Consider the following 22133-nt stretch of genomic DNA (forward strand, 5'->3'; position numbering starts at 1 on the left):
TTGTGTTTGACAGTGCCTTTTCTGACCGTCCTATCATCGTGGTAAGACCATAAGGTAGACATGTTGATGTCTTAATTTATCAGCATGAGAGTCCTGGGATTTTAGTTTTTGACTTTAGAATAAATTGTAGCTCTTGTGACACGTTATTTCCAAATGGTGTCCTTATATGTTGTTATTTCTTAAGGGATCTATAGCTTCATTGTCTTAAGACAGCTTCATTGTCTTAAGACAGCTGCATTGTCTTAGGACAGCTGCAATGTCTTAGGACAGCTGTATTGTCTTAGGACAGCTGTATTGTCTTAGGACAGCTGCATTGTCTTAGGACAGCTGCATTGTCTTAGGACAGCTGCATTGTCTTAGGACAGCTGCATTGTCTTAGGACAGCTGTATTGTCTTAGGACAGCTGTATTGTCTTAGGACAGCTGCATTGTCTTAGGACAGCTGCAATGTCTTAGGACAGCTGCATTGTCTTAGGACAGCTGCATTGTCTTAGGACAGCTGCATTGTCTTAGGACAGCTGCATTTTAGCCTGCATGTATCTTAGGACAGCTTGTCTTAGGACAGCTGCATTATCTTAGGACAGCTGCATTGTCTTAGGACACTGCATTATCTTAGGACAACTGCAATGTCTTAGGACAGCTGCATTTCTTAGGACAAGCTGCAATGTCTTAGGACAGCTGCATTATCTTAGGACACCTGCATTGTCTTAGGACAGCTGCATTGTCTTAGGACAGCTGCATTGTCTTAGGACAGCTGCATTGTCTTAGGACAACTGCATTATCTTAGGACAGCTGCATTGTCTTAGGACAACTGCATTATCTTAGGACAACTGCAATGTCTTAGGACAGCTGCATTGTCTTAGGACAACTGCAATGTCTTAGGACATCTGCAATGTTTTAGGACAACTGCAATGTCTTAGGACAGCTGTTTTGCTTTAAGACAGCTGCAATATCTTTAGGACAGGTGCAATGCTTAAAATCAGTTGCATTGTTTTAGGACAATCATGCAATATTTATCGGACAGCTGCAATGTCCTTGGACAACTACTGTAACAGTAGCATTATCTTAGGACATGTGCGTTGTCTTAAAACAGCATAATTTCTTAAGACATTTTTTATCAACCTATATCCATATATGTCTCATCACTGCCATTGTTCACTGTGAGAGTGCTGTGAGAATGAATTTTATATCAGTTTATTTTTGAGAAGAATTATTTGTGTAAACTGCTGGTGTACATTAATTACATCACTGATACTTGTGTTATCATGGTGTTTATGTTTGTAATGTGACCATATTTTTGTCTGTAATCAGCACATAACTGCTATGTTATTTGTTTATATCTGTGATGAACCCTGTATGGTTTTATGCATAGTATTTTTGTTAAATGTTTTCACTGTTTTCTAAAAAATCAGTTTGATACTTTATGCCAAATTTCTTTTCCCATCTATTGAATTTCCTGTTTGCCACATGACGAAAAGTTGTAGAGAATACCTTTCAAAGAATATAAAAAATATCTTTCAAATAATGCAGAGTTTAATTTTCAATGAATGTTGAGAATATCTTTCAAAGAATTTAGAGAATAATTTTTCGAAAAATGTACGCAATGAATAACTTTAAAAGAATTAATAAAAAAAAATGAAAACAAGTTTCAATTTTAGTGAATTTGATATTTAATGTGGAGATAAACTTTAAATGCATTAAATGTACTTTTAATCACAAACTTTGGAAAATAAACTACTTGGAAAAAGACGTTAGTTTATCGTAAATATATATATTTGTATATGTTACCAATACTATAGGATTGTGAAGCAACATTTGTCTGTTTCCATGCATTAATTAAATAATTAACAATTACTAACAGAGTGTGAATGGGTGGAAGTAATCATCTAATTTATTATCGCATCAATATCATTCTCATGGTTTAAGTTTTGTTTGCATCTGACGTGAAGTTGTGATCCAGAACTGTAAATAAACTTATTTTCACAGTGACTTAAATTTCTCGTTTTCACGCATAACATAGTTTTCCCAGCAATTAAATTCTGTGATTGAGACCTCTCTGGTTCTTCTTTACCTGTTTTTGAAATGGTTTGGCAGGAATTTATTTTCTTGTTTCATATTTGCCCGCGAAATTTAATTGCTTGTGAAAATGAGTTAGTTTACGGAATACAGATGAGTATACTTGTATTTTGGTATATATGTATTACTGCAAAATGTGATTTAAATAAATATAATCCAGCCTAATTGTTTATAATGAATCTAATGAAAGGAAAAATTATATTAAATAAGCTGAAAATTCATTATGTTATGAAAACTTATGATACCAACTGTGGGGATTTATGTGAAATCATAATTCAAATCCTATGATGATGCCATATGATATATAAAAAGGATCTGTGATTTTTTATCTACATCTATACATTAGATATATATATTTATGTATATATGTATTATATAATAAATTTTTGTAACTAGTATTATATAATACCAGCCAAAATCTGTTTATCATTCCTTTATCCTCACAGCTTGGGATTTTAGTTGGAAATACTAATGCGACTTTTGAGGATTGGCGTTGGATGATGCACTTAAGAATTGCTTTATTTTTATCAGATATGTGATCTGTTTTTCTAATCTGCCTGTATTGGATAAACTGAGTGGTAAAATTGTGTCTGGTTGTTTTGTTATTTTTTGATTGATTTTATCAATCTATAAAAAAAAAATCTGTCATATTCATGTTACTGTGAACATGCTTATGTAAGGGGTAATTATCTAGTATTAGCCCTTTTTGCTTCAGAAATGCTGCGCTAAAATATGATTGTGCTCAAAGCATTTTCTGTTTATCATTTGTATACTGGTAGCCATGGTAATGATTTCGAGAATCAATCATCAACTTTTTAATGATTTCGAGAATCAATCATCAACTTTTTAAAGATTCCTTTTTCTCTAAAAGTATTTTACTAATTTAAGTTTACAGTATTCCAACAGAAACTTACCATGGGTTAAAAGGGAATGTTATTTTTTTCATTTTTCATTCTCAGTTAATTTTAATATTTTAAGACAAATAGATTGGTAAGTGAGTATTCCGAACATTTTGTTTTTATGGTCTCTGAAATAAAAAGAAACCAGTTAATCATCAAATGAAAAAAAAAAAGTGATCCCCTAAAGGAGAGCCTTAATTCCTCTCAGAGGGAAATCGCTAGAGGGAAATCCTAGCTTAGAACATCATGTGAAGCAAGCTCAAGGAGAATCTTGGGAAGAATAAAGTTCGAAAGAATAGAAAAGATGAATTAAATCCCAAATTTAGCTGACTTTTACAATCATGGGATGGGAACAGAAGTTTCAATTCTAATTTTCTTTCCTCAAGACCAGTGCGCAATATCGTAATGTTATATTGTATATAAACTTTATTTTATTATTTTTTTCTATATTATAAATTAAACTTTCAATTTGGTGTTTTACACACTCCATTCAGCCGCACCATGCATATGCTGTACTGTATGTCATATACCAAAGTTCAACTGAACATTAGATGTATGAGAAACTGACCAAAAAAAAAAGCATCAACAAATTTTGAATTTTGCATGTAATATTATAACTTAAAAGTACTACTGATGCAAACTCAAACAAGTAGCTGTGATGCCAACTAGCTCATAATGACGACTGGAAGTTTTCTGACAGATGATCGCCGTCAGCTCAGCTACAATATTTGAAAAACAACAAGCTGTGAAAATGATAATTAAATTGAACAATTTTATTCAACATATATCTATCATAATCCAATTTTATAACATATCTTATTTACCCACCATCACAGTATGACCCCAGCACATTAATTACTGTGGGGAGAATTTATTAAATACAAAATAACATATTCTAAGGACATACATGTATATATTCTATTTTAATCCTTATTTTCCGTATGTATACAGTATTTTGAAGACAATGAAGTGTATATTCAGGGGGAGATAATCTCATTTGGTTCTTTCTTGAGAGTGGTTCAGTTGACAGCAATGATCCTCTTGCCGGTAGCACCATGTACTTTCACTTCCAGCGTTCTTTGCGCATGCGCATGAATTTCAGGGCAAGTCATTGGCTGCATATTCGTGGGATATTTCAAACGGAAGCAAAGAAGATGGGGTGTTCGTGTTTATATTCGAACTGGTACTAATCTTTAATTGTATTTTCACGAATGCGATAACAACCTCGCCTGTTTTTGATATAGCAATCCGTAACCAATTGAATCAAAATTAACGCTTTTATATCTTAATCCTACTGATAACGGAGGACATTTTGTACAGTCAGTAGGCACCTATTCCATTGACCATTCCCCATCCCGATTTTCTTTCGGTGGTTCACAGGGCCATGTATAGTTTCTATATGAAAAATGTTTTTCATATAGAAACTATACATGGCCCTGTGGTTGGTTTACACATAAGGCCTCGCCTACCAGGATAGTTTATCTACGTTTTTGGCCAAGATATGAATGAAGCTTTATACTCCAACAATGGTAGAAGTAGCAACTAGACACTTTGAAACATGTCGTCTTGTCGACAATCAGCAAAATAATGTCCGATAAAAAAAACGGCTGACCAGCTCAATGTTATGGGGATGAAGTCTGCTATCCTATTAGTTACAGTTCAAGCGACCAGTTCTCGCCGAGTCAATTCTCGCCATCGCATGTGTACTTGTATGATCACACACGAATTTTCTGACCACTTTTTGTGGTAATCATAATGGTAGTGTCTTCTATCAGAAGATGGCTTTAGTGAATAAATTTTCATGTTAATTGTGCAGATACAGATTCGATGGCAAGATCTGGTACTTGGCTAGAACTGGTCGCCTGATAATATACCTTATTCATAACAACAGGCGGATAGGCCCATTACCCATCCCCGATACTCCAGGGGTTACTATCACTGACATTTGATCCTTAGATGTACATTAAAAGAATTGTATAATGATGCACTGTAGCTGATTGTGTTTCTTTCAAGTTGGGTGTCGCTCTCTGTGTAATCTTCAAAGGAAGTCTCTGCAGGCCTGTGATTTACTAAACTGCCTCCAATTTTACTATGAGATAGTGCAGGGGTGGCTATTACGTTGGTGATAGCAACCCCTAGAGTAATCCAATAATATGAGACGTCAGTATTGAGAAACTTCTGACGGCCCCGGGCAATACCGAGGCGACGTTTAGACATGACGTAATGATCTAATGTGTCTCGTCGTGCTATACCTCTAACATTGCTATACATTCTAAAACCCCTATAGAGAATCAATTTTTGTAACATCGTCATGTTTATTCATAATGTTCCAAACAAAACTGGATATTGGTTCGAGTTGTTAAAGTTTTAATATCTATTGAAATTATTTGTGAGATAAGTGATAATTTATGCTGAGTTGCCAGCCAATATCATGAATCTAGGCTATATTTATTTTTCTACTGGACTATTTATTTAAGATTATTCCATTGACATGAATTTTTTTTTTTTTTTTTTTTTTGGTCTTTTATCACATCTAGCCATCTCCAGGCATCTAGTCTTAAGTCTTGGATTTTTTTTAATATAGATTAAAGAGGCTTTATCAATACATTTGGAATGTGGTCTGTGGCTGTGGGAAAATATGCGATAAAAGCAGAATTTCGGAGAAATAGTAAAACTTGAAATAAGTTATAATTGGATAATTGCTACCATCCCAGGATGATTGCTACCATCCCAGGATGGTAGCTATTATAATCGGTCGCTTTGCCTGCCATGTTGTTAGGATTTCACATGGTTATAAATAGTCTGTTCACTTTGATTGGCTGGCCAAAACGATTTACGTGTGTTGATTGGTTACTTGTTGTTGAAGATTTCATGTGTAAAAAGGAGTACCAGTGGGGAAATTATTGCAAACAAATTATCATTTGATAAACCCAGAGAAGTCCGAATGTTTTTTCTGGTTGTCGGACATTATTCTCAGAAATCACACAAGACGGCGCCACATGTATTGAATAGAACCTAGGTTTGCAATCAGATCCCCTCGGAGATATTGACAGAAATAGTTCAGTGATTTGCCGAGTTTTGTTTACATCGTCGGGAGCGTGTGTAGCATCTACATATAGCCTAACTAGTACTGTTAGCTAGATGATCATGACCTACTTGTAAAAAGTGTCCGTATATGGGAGATGCTGAAACAAAGTTAGGCTTTACTTAGGGGATATTTGTGGAACTGTATGCGCTAAAGTAAATTACAGTTTTAACCTAAATGTTATGCTTGTTTCTATGCGTATGATACAATTTGATATTACACCAACTTGTCCAAGTACATGTACATGCTGCATATCATTATCAGTACAGTACAATTAAACGGAAAACTTGTAAGCATTAGGGAAAGGCCCACTGCACCTTCTGAACAACTTTATTAAAATACACAAAACGTTCATTTTCATAACCCAGGTTGTATTATGTTTCCTAACATCGTCATAATTACAGCGTGTTAGTTTACTGTTTCTGCGCCAGACGGCAAAACTTCAACTTGTTTGGTGTTGTAACCTCATCTTTGGCCATATTATGTTATAATTGTTTTAAAGAAACTTTTATTTTTCTTGTTTCGGAAAGGTAGCCTAGTGGCTCTTTCATAAATATCATGAAGTTGATTATCTTTTACATTGAATACGAAAGCATTCTTCAAAAATAAATTGTCATAAGAACTATGGCAGCTAACTGTGAACAATGCGTCAAGCTTTCCTATCATTGCTTCCTTATAAATAATGCTGTATGGTAGCCTTCTTAGCTTTTTGGGAAGCTAATACTTGTTTATATTAGTTCCAGTGTAATGACGTCATCATTTGACGTAAGTTTCATGACGTAATAATCACCGGAAGGTGAGCCTAATTAACAGTAAATTGTACTTTACCCACATCGTTTTGGGATCTCGAAACCCCAGAATTGGGGAAATTACAACTTAGCTAGCCAAGAATATTCAGTCTGATGCTCTTGTCCTGGCCTGCAACATTGAAGTACCCGCTTTCATTTTCTGATTGGATGCGGCTAGTTTCAGGCGACCAATGAAAACAGGGCTTTGATATGTCAACCAAACTGAACTGAAGCGATAGTAGTGACCTACAACAGTTTCAACAACAGCTCCTAGCGAAGTCATATTACTGACTATTTATTAGATAATCAATCAATTATTAAATGTTTTAGACCAGCTAAATGCAGTACATGGATACGTTGCTATCCAAAGAGATAGAAAGAGGTTTCTGTTTCACAAAGTTGAACAAATTATGCAAAGATAAACTGTGATCTCATGACAAAATTGGACGCTGAATCATATGTATGAAACACAAAAACTGGTGTCCAATCTAATAAAAAATGACTCACAAACATCTTAATATCTGGTGTTTTGAATCTGTCGCAAACAACATTGATGTTTCAAAGGGTGCTGCTATTTTTTCAACCATACATCAATGACAATAGCTTTTGTCTTTAACGGGTTGTTTAATTTATAACATACGTAGTGGAGGGAAAGCATCAGACTGAGTGCGCTTGGCTACAAAGTTCAAGTTGAGAAATTATTTCCTGAAATTTTCATTCAGTTATAATTACTTCAGGTTTGGCAGCGAAAAATATGCTTGTTTATATTTATTTATGTGATGTAAAATTACTCTGAAGGGCATCCAGTAGACCCCTGAGAGTATGATTTTGACTCCCAAAAACCAGATTTGTGTTTGGGGCATATGTATATATGTATGTCTATGTGTTGACTCATTCAAATTTATGAGAAATTGTGATTTGACTGCTAAAATCAAGGGTCAAGTGGATACTCTACTCTGTATTTATTGCCTATATATTATAACTAGAGTTAATTTGCTCTTTGTTTAGATGTCATATATGTTTACAAGCTTAAATGAAACATCAAGTTATATTTTGAGGTGAAAGGGGTAACTTCCTCAATTAAGACAGGCTAGCCCTAATGAATTGTTTGTTTCCCCTTTACCCAGTCTGCATCTTTAAGCACTAGTCCGATGCCCATGACTAGTAATTTTACAGTCGAACTAGTGCCAAATGTAATGAACTAGTCCGATTGAACTAGTGACCCACACCTGATATACAGGAGTGGTGGTCAATTGCATTTTTCAACACATTTTGTGTGCATTCTGTATGCGATTATTTCTATCCGGATGCATCATTTTGTGAGAACTTGTGTTCACTAACTGTACGCCAGACTGTAACTTGGATCAAAAATTGAAACTGATCATGACTGAAGTACTGAAGCAAAACTACTGTATATCTAATTTGGAGTAGTGATTAAATAGTAGGACCAGTAACATTTTGGGGTTTACTAGTCCAAATGACTAACAGCGAAAAAAATTACCGTCACAGATTGTTTACCCGCTCGTACTCAGTGTTGGGTAGATAGGTAAAATATTTTTCTTGGTTAGACAACAAATACCCCAAATAATTCATAGGTTTATTTTCAAAACTGAAGTATAAATAATTGTATTAAGAACAGAAACAAAACCGATAATGCTACATTGTATTTATATTAATTGTCGCGATCGATTCATATTATTTTGAAAATAAACAAACAAAAGTTAAAGATGCTCCACTGCCGACAGAGCAAAAATGGCATTCATCATTAGAACAATAATTGGTGTTTAATCTTGTATATATATGTCTAATGAACGCAAAAAATAATAAAAGATAATTTATTTTGCCTTTGGTGAATGCGCAATCAGTACTTCTCTCCATATAAGATATAGTGCCACAGATTTTTTTCGGGATGCAATTAATTATTTTCTACATTTTCAACTTGAAGTGAAATTAGAAGCTCAAACTTTTCAATGGTGGTAATGGTGTAAAGTAAGTAACTTTTGTAATTGAAGAAAAATATGAAATCGTCTGCTTCTGTTTTTGATAGTGAAAAAAATACCATTTGTCAGCGGTGGAGCATCTTTAATATCAGAAATGATAGATAATTTTGGTCTGGAAATTAAAATGGCAATAAAATATTTTAATTAGGTAGGAGTTGTTCTGTAGGTTAAAGGGGAAACAAAAAATATTTTATTTTAAGCTCAAAACAATAAATATTCACCCACCTGTAAGAGCAGATAACTAAGTGACATGTCAGAGCCTCATTCGATTTGCAATCTTCTACTGATAGAATATGACTTTTGATGGCTCAATTTGTAACTCCTCTCTAGATCTACTTCTGGAAGCTTTTCTTTCTAGAAGCTGGAAGATCTTCTGAGAATTCTTTTCTTAGTATAGCCTTAGGACAATACCTAAGCAGAAATGTCTGTAGGACTAGTACTACTTATTTTCAAACGTTGATGAATCCTAGTACAAAGAAATATTGATGGTTCTCAAAATTTTGATAAGTCCCAAAGGAAAATCCAGGACTTCTCAAAGCGATTCCAGTAAATCTTTGCCTAAGGGTGAATTGAGTTTATTAATGCTAAAAGTATGGACTTCATTTAATTTTACAGATTTAAAGGCCACTATTTATAATGGATCTAGACCTGGATTTCTTGGACAATCTTGGGACCAGACGAGGGACAAAGGCAAAGAAACGGAGATCTGTTCGTCTCCGTAGACAGTCACAAATACATGGTTTAGAGCCGATCTGTGATGAAGAACAAACAGATGACATATGTACTGTCAACAACAACAGTCAAGATGCTGAGATCGCTGCTGTGTCCACCGATGGAGTACGAACTATGGAAGCACAACAATTGCAGGTGAAAATTAAAAAAAAACATTGTGACTTTCTATTTCCAAATTTCAACAATATTTTCCCAAAACTTACTGTGAAATAGTTTTCTAATAACACCGTAATGTATTACATTGGCACATATGAAAGAGTTTTATAATATTATCTCTGTGGTCTCTGTAAAGACAAGGCAAACTATCAAGGATGAACAATCCAACATGGCCTAAAATGGGATTCCCACATGATCATCAATAACATCACTAGGCCTAACTTAGGTCCAAAACAATCAAAAGATGATGTTACAAAAAGTAATGTCATATATGATAAGCTAAGTCAAAACTTGAAGACTCTTTCATGATCCTGGAGCCAGTACAGCCAACAAGACCTTGGGCTTCAATTAGGTGAACTGAAATTAGAAAATCAAAATGAAACATAAAAGAACAAGTATAAAAGTCCTTACTCCTGGCAACTGCCCCACATGGGATTTGAACCTGCATCCCAGAGGTGGAATGCTTGTGGTAATATGTTGGGACCTCTTAACCACTCGGCCACTGCGGCCCCTCCATTTATCAGAAGGAAAAAATCCTTAGTATGGGATCCATATCAGAAGGGGAATATCCTTAAAATACCTAGGAAGGCATGGACCAACGTAGATCTGCTCAGTATGTCACTTATAGAATTCATAACACCTCTGGTGACATTTTTAGCCCACCATCATCAGATGGTGGGCTATTCAAATCGCCCTGCGTCCGTGGTCCATCGTCCATCGTCCGTCCGTAAACAATGCTTGTTATCACTATTTCTTAAAAACTGCTGCAGGGATTTTGTTCAAACTTCACATGGAGAGACCCCTTGGTCCCTAGTTGTGCCATACAGATTTTGAGGCTGATCGGAAAAACAAGATGGCCGCCAGGCAGCCATCTTTGATTTTGGCAGTTGAAGTTTGTTATCGATATTTCTTGAGAACTACTGAAGGGATTTTGTTCAAACTTCACATGGAGGTTACCCTTGGTCCCTAGTTGTGCCATACAGATTTTGAGGCTGATCGGAAAAAACAAGATGGCCGCCAGGCAGCCATCTTTGATTTTGGCAGTTGAAGTTTGTTATCGATATTTCTTGAGAACTACTGAAGGGATTTTGTTCAAACTTCACATGGAGGTTACCCTTGGTCCCTAGTTGTGCCATACAGATTTTGAGGCTGATCGGAAAAACAAGATGGCCGCCAGGCAGCCATCTTTGATTTTGGCAGTTGAAGTTTGCTTGAGAACTACTGAAGGGATTTTGTTCAAACTTCACATGGAGGTACCTTGGTCCCTAGTGTGCCATAAGTTTTGAGGCTGATCGGAAAAACAAGATGGCGGCCAGGCAGCCATCTTTGATTTGGCAGTGAAGTTTGTTATCAATATTTCTTGAGAACTACTGAAGGGATTTTGTTCAAACTTCACATGGAGGTTACCCTTGGTCCCTAGTTGTGCCATACAGATTTTGAGGCTGATCGGAAAAACAAGATGGCCGCCAGGCAGCCATCTTTGATTTTGGCAGTTGAAGTTTGTTATCGATATTTCTTGAGAACTGCTGAAGGAATTTTATTCAAACTTCACATGGAGGTTACCCTTGGTCCCTAGTTGTGACATACAGATTTTGAGGCTGATAGGAAAAATAAGATGGCCGCCAGGCGGCCATCTTGGATTTCGATAGTTAAAGTTTGTTATGGCTATTTCTCAGATAGTACTGAAGGGATCTGTCTCAAATTTCATATGTAGGTTCCCCTAGGGACCTAGTTGTGCATATTGCATTTTGGGACCGATCGGTTAACAAGATGGCCGCCAGGCAGCCATCTTGGATTTTGTTATTCAAAGTTTGTTATCGCTATTTCTCAGAAAGTACTGAAGGGATCTGTCTCAAAATTCATATGTAGGTTCCCCTAGGGCCCTAGTTGTGCATATTGTGATTTGGGACCGATCGGTCAACAAAATTGCTGCCAGGCAGCCATCTTTGATTTTTATATTCAAAGTTTGTTATCGCTATTTCTCAGAAAGTATTGAATGGATCTTTCTCAAATTTCACATGTAGGTTCCCCTAGGGCCCTAGTTGTGCATATTGTGATTTGGGACCGATTGATCAACAAGATGGCCGCCAAGGAGTCGTCTTGGATTTTAATAGTTGAAGTTTGTTACCGCTATTTCTAAACAGGTACTGAAGCGATCTGTCTCAAATTTTATATGTAGTATGTTTGAAAAAGTTTAAAAAGTAGAGAAAAGATCCATCTTTCCTTTGTCAGATATAGATTATTCTTTGGTGGGCGCCAAGATCCCTCTGGGATCTCTTGTTTATTAGCCAAAGTATTACAGAGTTATTTGCCCTTCTGGGTAGATATTGATTGTGACGTCATGTGTTTGGGAGCGTAATGTCATACATTTCGGAGAAAATAATGATGTCACAATGGATACTTACCCGCAGGGGAGCTAACTCTGTAATATGCAAAGACCGAATAGTCTAGCTGCCTTAGCTGACAGACAGGAAAACACACATGTACTAAGCTATAATCACCAATAATGTATCGTGTATCAATAGATAAAGAGAGTGTACTTGACCCACAGTTACATCCCGCTCCACATTCACATTATCTCTCATACCAAAGTCCATACTATAGAATAGACACTTACAAACACTCCTTCCTTCCCTGTTCTTATCAAGTCTATTGGTTATTAATTCATTCTAATCAAAATAAGCCTTGTAATTCTGCTTCACTACAATATGCTCCAATACGTCAGGATATAGCAACTCCACGTTCAGGATCACCTCAACATGACCCCTGTGGCAATCAGCATGTCGCCTACAAAATCTTCAGTGTCGTTGATTCATTCGCAAGTATAACCAGTATGCCCTGTGATGTTCCGATTCTAGGCCAGGGGTCATGCTGAGTGAGGTGACCCAGAACAGGAAGTTGTTAGGAATTGTATTGGAGCGTAACGTAGAGCATCGTAGGGTCATTGACATTATAACCATGTTTTACTGTAGATGTAGGGCTTGCCAAGTTGCCATATATACATAGATCTATATGTTGATCAAATAAGAAACCACTTATATTAAATATTAAAATATGAAAATGTGTTTTACCTAAAATTATCACAACTTATGTTATATAATTTCAGGCCTCCGAGTATGGCAGTGTCTGGATGGCTACAGACTCGCCTGAAATGGCAGAGTTGACGATGAGGCGGAATCGACGTAAATCCCTCGTCCACCACCCGATGGTGTCCATGGTTAATGGACTAGAGTCTCCTACTAAAGGTACCCTACTTGATAAACCCGAGACTCCAGACCACCATATGAGTGTGGAACTTTCCCGGACGGGGGACATCAACAGCCCATCAGAGAACAATGGTAGTCGCCTCTCTGACAGTTATATAGTACCACAGAGCCAGAGTCCAGTTATGGATGCGACTAGTCCTACAGAGCACGAAGAGACACGACTTCATCAACAAAACGGTTGCAGTTCAGCTCTCAATTCATTTTCTGACTATTTACCAAGCGATAATAGTACTGCCAGTTTATCGCCATGTTTCGAGGCTAGTGATTACAACATCAGTCATCCTGTCTCAACTCCTCAGCAGTACCACAAGTTGTTTGGTGTCGGTGTACCAAGCAATTCTAATTCTGCAAAGGGAAGTAAAGGGATCGTGTTGTCCCCAGTAGATGCACACACAGGGACTACGCAAGACTTGACCTCCACTGTGACCCCAGTTGATAAACCAAGAAAATTCCTATCAGATTTGACCTCAAATCTGACCCCCTACTCTCCATCCCAGCCTGTTTTTAAGAACATTTCTCCGCCAGATTACCAAAGTCCAAACGCAACTTTTTCACCAATCTATCTAACACCAGCAGACAAGGTCAAAAGGTCAAATGATGATGCAATCAATGATGATGATGAAGATGTTTGGAAAACTTGTAAGAAAGCTTTTGAGAAAGATGAAAATGTTCAGAAAACATCTACTTCTATACGAAAGTCAAACACTTTGAAATCAACTCAGAAAAAGCAAGCAAGGTCAAAATCTACCTCAAGTGTTGTTCCTCATACAAAATCGCAGACCTCTGGATTTCTGTCCATATGTAGATCTCTGGCAGGCAAGCTGGCTCATGCGGTTAGAAATAGTCCAGATGGTAATCAGAACAATGAAGTAGCCTCACAGGACGAAACGTTCACTTCAATAAAATTTGAAGGTGCTACAAGTGAAAAACTACCAGAGACTGTAAATACAGAAAACTTGAATGTAGAAGTCGCAGCTGGCAACTTCAACATAGTCGGTTTTAGAGGGGAAACAAATATGTTGGATAATGTGTTGTGTGAGAAAACTGGATCATCGTCTTCTGTGGTGACAGCAAATATACAAGACAATGTTGATAGTTTGTGTGAGACTGATAAACTTGAAAGGCCAGATCATGATAGTCAACTTTCTGCTGTACAAAAATCTCAATGTAAAAAGCAGGCGTCCATGATATTATCTGATGCATGCTCAAGTCAGCAGTTTTCTTCTTCAACTTCCACATTTAATCAAACTGTCGTAAGTGAGAGTAAATCTGAAGATGTTGAATTTGTGACCGATACAAACAGAGAGATAACAAGTGCTAATGTAGATAGTGTTAACCCAGCGTGTTCAGAGGAAGCTGTCAAAGAACATTTAGAGGTATGTTTCAATTACATAAACTCTGAGCCATCGCAGGAGGACGAAGTCTCTGAAACGGCTCTCAAAACTGGACAAGAAGAGACTGAAACAGTTCCACATGTTTCTTGTTCTCCCAAACTCAACAATATTCTAGAAAGTCCTGATGCCATGGAAACTACATCAAGTATGTCTAAGTTATCGTTTAAGAAGGTAAAAACTGTTAAAGCAAAGAGGATGGGAAGGAAATCATTAGGACTTGTCAGTCACGAGCCAGCAAGATGTGAATTATCAGAAAGTGTGAATAAACTTAGTTTGAATACGGTTTCTGAAGTTGATGGCGTCTCTACAGATGACGGTAGCTGTCAAGTGAAGAAAATGAAATTTGATGATTGTGACCAAGCTGCATCCTTAACTGTTGGTGAAAGTTGTCTTCGAAATGATCAGTCAAGTCTGAAAACTGACAAAACTGGGTTAGCGTTGTGTGATGTGGGGAATGCACCATCAGAATCAACTACGAATGAATTGACATTTGCCTCATCTGGTGCAGAAAGGAAAAAACGTCGAGCCAGAAAATCCATTGGAAACACGGCAAGGTTAGCTCATGAAAGTTCAGCCTCGTCATCAGTAGCAGTAGATGTGCCTATATCTTCAAAGACAGGATTGCTTGGCTCCGTAATGGAGAGTGAAGGTGAGGAAGTGTTGTATTCCACAAGTGAGGATTCTAATCCAACATGTACAGAAAATGTAGGTAAACAAAAGGGTCATCTATTTGAAGTTGATCCTCTGTCAAATGATACATCCTCTAGGATGGAAAGTGAGTCTACATCGACTTGTTTAGAGAATTCAAATGACACAGGAAATGATGCATCTTCATCATTGTCCAAAAATGTAGCTAAGAAACGTGGTCGCCAACAAAAAACTAATCCATTATCAAATGATACCTCATCTTGGGAGGAATCTATTCCACTTTGTGCAGAAAGTAAGTCGTCTTCCTTATCAACTTTAAACGCAGCAAAAAAGAGAGGTCGTCCACGGAAAATTTGTCTCGCATCAAATGATAATGTATCAAACAAGTGCAGTGAATCTATCCCAGGGAATGGAGGGAGTGAGTTACCATCGTTACCATCAGTAAATGTAGAAAAGAAAAGAGGTAGGTTAAGAAAGTCGATGAGTTTTATACCACCTTCAGCTTTGGTTGAGGAGTTATTGGATGTAAATTCGAGTGAGATGAGTGGAAATGAGGTTCAGAAGAGCTCCTTGCCACAATTGTCGAGCAGTGAACCTATGAACGATTCTAAAAGCACAAAAAGCAACATTTCTGATAGTCAACCACAAGTCAAGGGCAACATTAAGCAGTTAACGGCTGAAGATCTTAAGTCGTTAGACGAGTACCTGGGCATAGATGATCATGATCAGGCACCGGTGATTGCTCCACCTCCAAAGAAACGAGGAAGGCCAAGAAAATCGGTCGACGGACAGAAGGTGACGAAGCAAACAAAAGAGTTTGTAGATTCATCAACAACACCAGAAGATAAAATGTTGGACAAGACAGAAAATATTTGTTCTCATGTGACACCTAAACAAGATTCTGTCGAAGATTTGAAGGAAATTGATGTGAATACTATTGTCAAAGATTCATTGGTCGCAGAATTGGAGGATCTGGAATTACTGGACAGACCAAAAAGAAAGAGTTCACGTGTCCAGAAGAGGAGATCCATCGAAATCTATAGACAAAAAAAACTTGACAGCTGCTCAACAGATGAAGACGTTCCAATGTCACCTTTAGAAACAGAGTCCAAACCTTCTACAACTACAGTCGTGTTGCAAGATGTCAGCGATAGCCATGAGAATACTAAAAATAATGAAGATCCGAAAGCAAAAGTTTCCAGGAAAAGGAAACTCACTAAAACTGAGCCTACCGTGGAGGATATTTACCGTAATAAAAACTTTAAACGACCGGCTCCAAAAATCTGGGAAACAATTTATGAAGCCCCCTCAGCTGACGAGCAGGTCTACAGCAAGAAGAGATATCGTCGATCAATCACGTTTGATGAAACCCTGCTCGTACCTCCTGCTAAAACAAAGATGAGACTTAGAAAAGCTATGAAAAATGGACTGGATCCACGACAGCGCAGGAAAAAAATATTGTCAGATTTGGTTGTAAAGAAAAGACTGGCTAAAATGGAAGCTATTTTAGAAGATGATGATTAGAAATACTGGTGTTTTTTGTTATCATGCAGCTTGCTTTATGTGAAAAATATTGAATTATTTTGTGGTAGGGTTTTTGTGCTAGATTGTAATAGCTATGTATACATATAATTTAAAAGGGTTAGTTCAGACAGCCGTGTGATTTAGCACTGGCATGAGTGCACATTAACAAGTTTTAATAAGTCCATGTACATGTATAGTCCTGGTATATATGTGGTCTTGATGAAAGATTCTGTTTATTTTGTAACAAATATTAATATTTTTGAAAAAAAATTGAGCTTTGATGAGGCTTTTCTGTCAACTGAAACAATAGGGAGATACTTCACATTTATTGTGATGAATGTTATTAAAGTTATATGTGTCATAATGGGGCAAAAATTTTGACATGTTTTTTTTTTCTTCTGTGAAAACTTTAAGTTTTGATAAGATTAATTAAGCTTTAAACTGAAAAGACAGACCACAACTTGGCATCTTGGTTTTACCATGACGTAAAAAAAAAGATTTTTGGCAGTACGGCCAAAATTGATTTTGAACTCTTTAATTATTTCATTTGACCTTGTAAAATTAAAACCTATGCATTTTGATTCTCAAAATGTTAGTTATTTTAGGTTGTGAACAACATATAAAAGCTCTTTCTTAATTTCTAAGTATGAAAATTGTGGCACATATAACTTTAGTACTATTGATAATGACCACAATATGTTGTTACAAAAGTCTATCAGTTTTCATAATATGGTATTTGTATTTCAAACTTTTTCACAAATATATTTCAATATTTCGCTAATACTAATCACCCTGAAATATGCAATAATTGTACACAAAAATAAGTTTTGTAAACTTGCAAAGTGATTCAGGTTTTATTTCTTGTGCATACAATGTTCATCTGAATTACCTCCCCTTGCTTTCAAGGTCACAATATTCAAATAAATAGATTTTTTTTTTAATTCACAATATTATCAAGTGCACGGGAAATAACAATTAATGTTTTGCATGTATATGAAGTTTGAAGTACAAGTTTTGAAAGTACTCATGTCTTCTTCAAAGGATAAAAAACATGATATTCTATGATATACTATGATATTCCGATACATATACTAGTGTTACCTCACTTTTGGGAAGGTATCAATCATGAAAGGATTTACACTTGTGTTGTCTTCTATTGACACCAATTTTGCTATTTAATGATAATTTGTGCCACTGAGATTGTGATAGTATAACTAAGTTAGTTGATTTATAGATGCTCCATGGCCGACGAAATGTATTTTTTTCTCAATTAAAAACAGGAGCAAACAAATCAGTATTTTTTCTTCAGTTACAAAAGATACTTACTTTGCACCATTACCACCATTGAAAAGTTTAAGCTTTTTATTTTAATTCAAGATAAAAATAATAATTAATTGCATCCCGAAAAAAATCCATGGCACTATGCCCTATATGGAATAAAGAACTGATTGTGAATGCTCCAAAAGCAAAATCAATTATTTCATACATATTTTTGTGTTAGTTGGATACATATCTACATGGTTGAACATTGGTTATTTCTCAATTGATAGGTATCATTTATGCTCTGTCGGCGGTGGAGATTACACTATGCTATGCTACAGTTGTCATCAGTTCAATCAACCGTGAAACTCTGGCGATGGGTGATGACATTTTGTCGGTCTTAGTGCCAATATGTAATCTGCCTGCAGTACACCATTCATCTTTGATACAGAAATAAAGCATTTCACTCAAGTCAGAGGACATTTTACAATTTGTGCTAACATCCACCTTCATTGTTTATTTGTTTTACAATTTCTGTTTTAGCTAAGGCTAGGTTTTACCTTGTTTGTAATGTAAATATATATGTTCAGAAAATGTACCGACACATGTATATTCTGAGTAAACATTAATCTAAATCTAAATGAGAGTTTGTCTTTTAAGGTCACCAGTTACAAGAGTGAGACAGTGGTGCAGCGTCCATCTTTTGTCCTTCAGGCTGGTGAAAACTAATGCCATACCAAAAAATGAGTTTCTGGTAACCCACCCAACCCTATAAAATCACCTTAAATCAGTGCCTACTCAAAACTTTTTATCAGTTTTAAATTTGTCATCAAGCAAACAACTACCAACTTTTTTTTTTTTTTTCACATAAACAGTAATTTTGCTACAAATTCTGTAAATTTAGACACCTAGGAATTCATGGTTTATATAAGGTTGAATAAAGTCTTTTTCAGTTTTTCACTGCAAGAAACTGTGAAGAAAGAAAAAGTATTTCAAACAAGAAAAAAAAACCTACTACTTGTCCTTAGATCAGTTTTAAAGGGTGTTACCAGAAACAAGTATATTTTTTATCTTATTTGGCCTCCATCCATATACAAGAAACACAAGTGATGAAGGATGAAAATTTTATGACTCGTGCCCTATCAAGGCCTTGAACTCAAATTCACTGCACCCAGTTGCCTAGCCAAACCACAGGGACCTGGCACGGTTTTTTTTAAACTAACAGTATACATAGAGAATACATGGTTAGTATCTTACAATACAAGTTTTATTTTGGTGCGAGACTTAGGAAAGCCGAGACGACGAGGCTGTGCCGAGTCATCTTGGCTTTCCGTGTGGAGCTGTAATCTGCCTGCAGTACACAATTCATCTTTGATACAGAAATAAAGCATTTCACTCATGTCAGAGGACATTATACAATTTGTGCTAACACCCACCTTCATTGTTTATTTGTTTTACAGTTTCTGTTTTAGCTAAGGCTAGGTTTTACCTTGTTTGTAATGTAAATATATATGTTCAGAAAATGTACCGACACATGTATATTCTGAGTAAACATTAATCTAAATCTAAATGAGAGTTTGTCTTTTAAGGTGACCAGTTACAAGAGTGAGACAGTGGTGCAGCGTCCATCTTTTGTCCTTCAGGCTGGTGAAAACTAATGCCATACCAAAAAATGAGTTTCTGGTAACCCACCCAACCCTATAAAATCACCTTAAATCAGTGCCTACTCAAAACTTTTTTTCAGTTTTAAATTTGTCATCAAGCAAACAACTACCAACTTTTTTTTTTTTTTTTTGCACATAATCAGTAATTTTGCTACAAATTCTGTAAATTTAGACACGTAGGAATTCATGGTTTATATAAGGTTGAATAAAGTCTTTTTCAGTTTTTCACTGCAAGAAACTGTGAAGAAAGAAAAAGTATTTCAAACAAGAAAAAAAAAACCTACTACTTGTCCTTAGATCAGTTTTAAAGGGTGTTACCAGAAACAAGTATATTTTTTATCTTATTTGGCCTACATCCATATACAAGAAACACAAGTGATGAAGGATGAACATTTTATGACTCGTGCCATATCAAGGCCTTGAACTCAAATTCACTGCACCCAGTTGCCTAGCCAAACCACAGGGACCTGGCACGGTTTTTTTTTAAACTAACAGTATGCATAGAGAATACATGGTTAGTATCTTACAATACAAGTTTTATTTTGGTGCGAGACTTAGGAAAGCCGAGATGACGAGGCTTTGCCGAGTCATCTTGGCTTTCCGTGTCGAGCACCAAAATAAAACTTGTATTGTAAGATACTAACCGTGTATTCTGTTTATCCTGCAACAATTATGGCATTCAAAATGAAAGCAAATTGACAGTTCCTTACTTTATTTCGCTCGAAGCGAGACGCTTCTTTGATGCGGAGGTAAAGATTCATTCACTTAACCGAATGAGAGTGTACTCCTTTTTACTGCCGTGGGAAATAAATAAGCGCATTCACAAACAGTAACCGTAATTCTATTCAGTGTGTGATATGTCACTGAAAGGAAATGAATATACTCAAATAACAATAAATACCCATTAAAGAATTACTTAACAATACATACCTTTGTCATGAGCCAAGAAAAAGACGACACAGCCATACAAGATTTTCGATATCTTAAAAATGACGTCATTTCGGTGAATGTGACGTCACGTTTTAGCGGGACTGAATGACGTTTCATTCACCGGAAGGTTCAAGTTCAGGGTCAAGTTAGAAAAGTTCCGTCAGATATGGAACAAATTCACGTGATCGTATTGACGGATAAAGCATATCGTATTGACAGTTAAAGCACAAGTTTATCTGGCAGTAGTTATCGGTCAGTATGTGGGACAGTTGCAGGATAAATATATATATACATGTATATATTATAGTATCAAGGGTATGAACTCGGCGGTCGAGAAAAACGGACCTATTTTTTTAAAACCATGATTATTTTAATAAATGGGTTATATACAGTATTGACGGATATCATTAAAGAGAAATAATTCATCTTTCCATTGAGTGCTTGATGAACAAAATTGGCCAAGTATTGACGAAGTTATGGCTTGAATGATACCTAGCATATTTTTCGTAAATTTTCCGATTCATCGAGCCATAACTTCGTCAATACTTGGCCAATTTTGTTCATCAAGCACTCAATGGAAAGATAAATTATTTCTCTTTAAGGTAAGATATCCGTCAATGTTGTATAGAACCCATTTATTAAAATAATCATGTTTTTAAAAAAAATAGGTCCGTTTTTCTCGACCGCCGAGTTCATACCCTTGATACTATAATATATATATGTATACTATTGGTTAAAAATTTTCGTGCCAGGTCCCTGTGAGCCAAACATATCTGTGGCATACACCACTGCAACATTCACATCCTTTAATCATATACAAGATGGATACTGTCAACAACTTTCTTTTGCAAGCTATTTTGCAATCAAGGTAATTTGCAATAGTTTATTGTTGTGAATTAATCCACAATTATACTGAAAAGTATTTCAATAATTTAAGATCTGCGAAATTAATCTCCATAAATATTCTTTGAAATGGAAATCAAGAAATTTCATTTCTGTGAAAGAAAGTTTGTTTTAACAGTACTGACTATATATACATCCTGTTTGGCTTGTAGTGCTACACTTTTTGTTTTAATTAAGACTGACCTTTATCAGAGGTCAAATCTTCATTCTCTGTAATCAACGCCAAAGACCTGATATTGGGTGTAGCATGGTGGAAGAACTGCAGGCTACCAATAAGACTTCACAGGGGTTCACAATAAGTAAAACATTTCCCTCCTTTTACTAGCCCAAGCACTTTGTAAACATCTGCACTTTGTGGAATCTAGGCTGTTGAAAATGAAACTAAACTACTGTGAAATCATTTATTTTCGTTGGGCTCAATTTTCGTGGATTCTAAAATTTTACAATTTCGTTGGCACTTAAATTCGTGGAGAAGACCTTAGACATTACCGTTAAAACACACAGTCGACACTGTCACCTGTACTGTTTGATCGCTCAAGCGGAACTAAGCTCTACCACACAACACAGTTACAATCACAATCTAGAGTCGGTAGCCAGTGTTTTTACAGATGTGTCCAACAAACAATTATCGTGTCACATTAATAGAGTCATGATATACTCAATCAATTATTTGTTGGTACATGTAGATGCAGTCTATGAAATTCTGAAAACTATCTTTGTTTGAACAATATTTTCCAACTATATATTTTCGTGGGGATGTAAATTCGTTGATTTTGGTCAAAAAACGAAATCCACGAAAATTAAACCCC

The 22133-nt window shown here is 36.1% G+C and overlaps 1 protein-coding gene across 1 annotated transcript; it reads left to right on the top strand.

The window, feature by feature from the left end:
- Positions 1 to 4075: 4075 nt before the first annotated feature.
- LOC138331491 (serine-rich adhesin for platelets-like) lies at positions 4076 to 18468 on the top strand. The gene is made up of 3 exons (XM_069279161.1): positions 4076 to 4157; positions 9463 to 9714; positions 12842 to 18468. Exons 2-3 carry the CDS (start codon positions 9484 to 9486, stop codon positions 16565 to 16567), a joined length of 3957 nt encoding a protein of 1318 aa, XP_069135262.1. The 5' UTR covers positions 4076 to 4157; positions 9463 to 9483; the 3' UTR covers positions 16568 to 18468.
- The last annotated feature ends 3665 nt before the right edge of the window (positions 18469 to 22133 follow it).

The sequence above is a fragment of the Argopecten irradians genome, chromosome 9, assembly GCF_041381155.1.
Source record: "Argopecten irradians isolate NY chromosome 9, Ai_NY, whole genome shotgun sequence".
Taxonomy (NCBI): Eukaryota; Metazoa; Mollusca; class Bivalvia; order Pectinida; family Pectinidae; genus Argopecten; species Argopecten irradians.

Excerpts from the sequence above, each read along its gene's own strand:
- LOC138331491 (XM_069279161.1), top strand. The coding sequence starts at position 9,484 with ATGGATCTAGACCTGGATTTCTTGGACAATCTTGGGACCAGACGAGGG. Across the intron at positions 9,715-12,841 it reads TGGAAGCACAACAATTGCAG|GCCTCCGAGTATGGCAGTGT; the intron begins GTGAAAATTAAA and ends ATATAATTTCAG.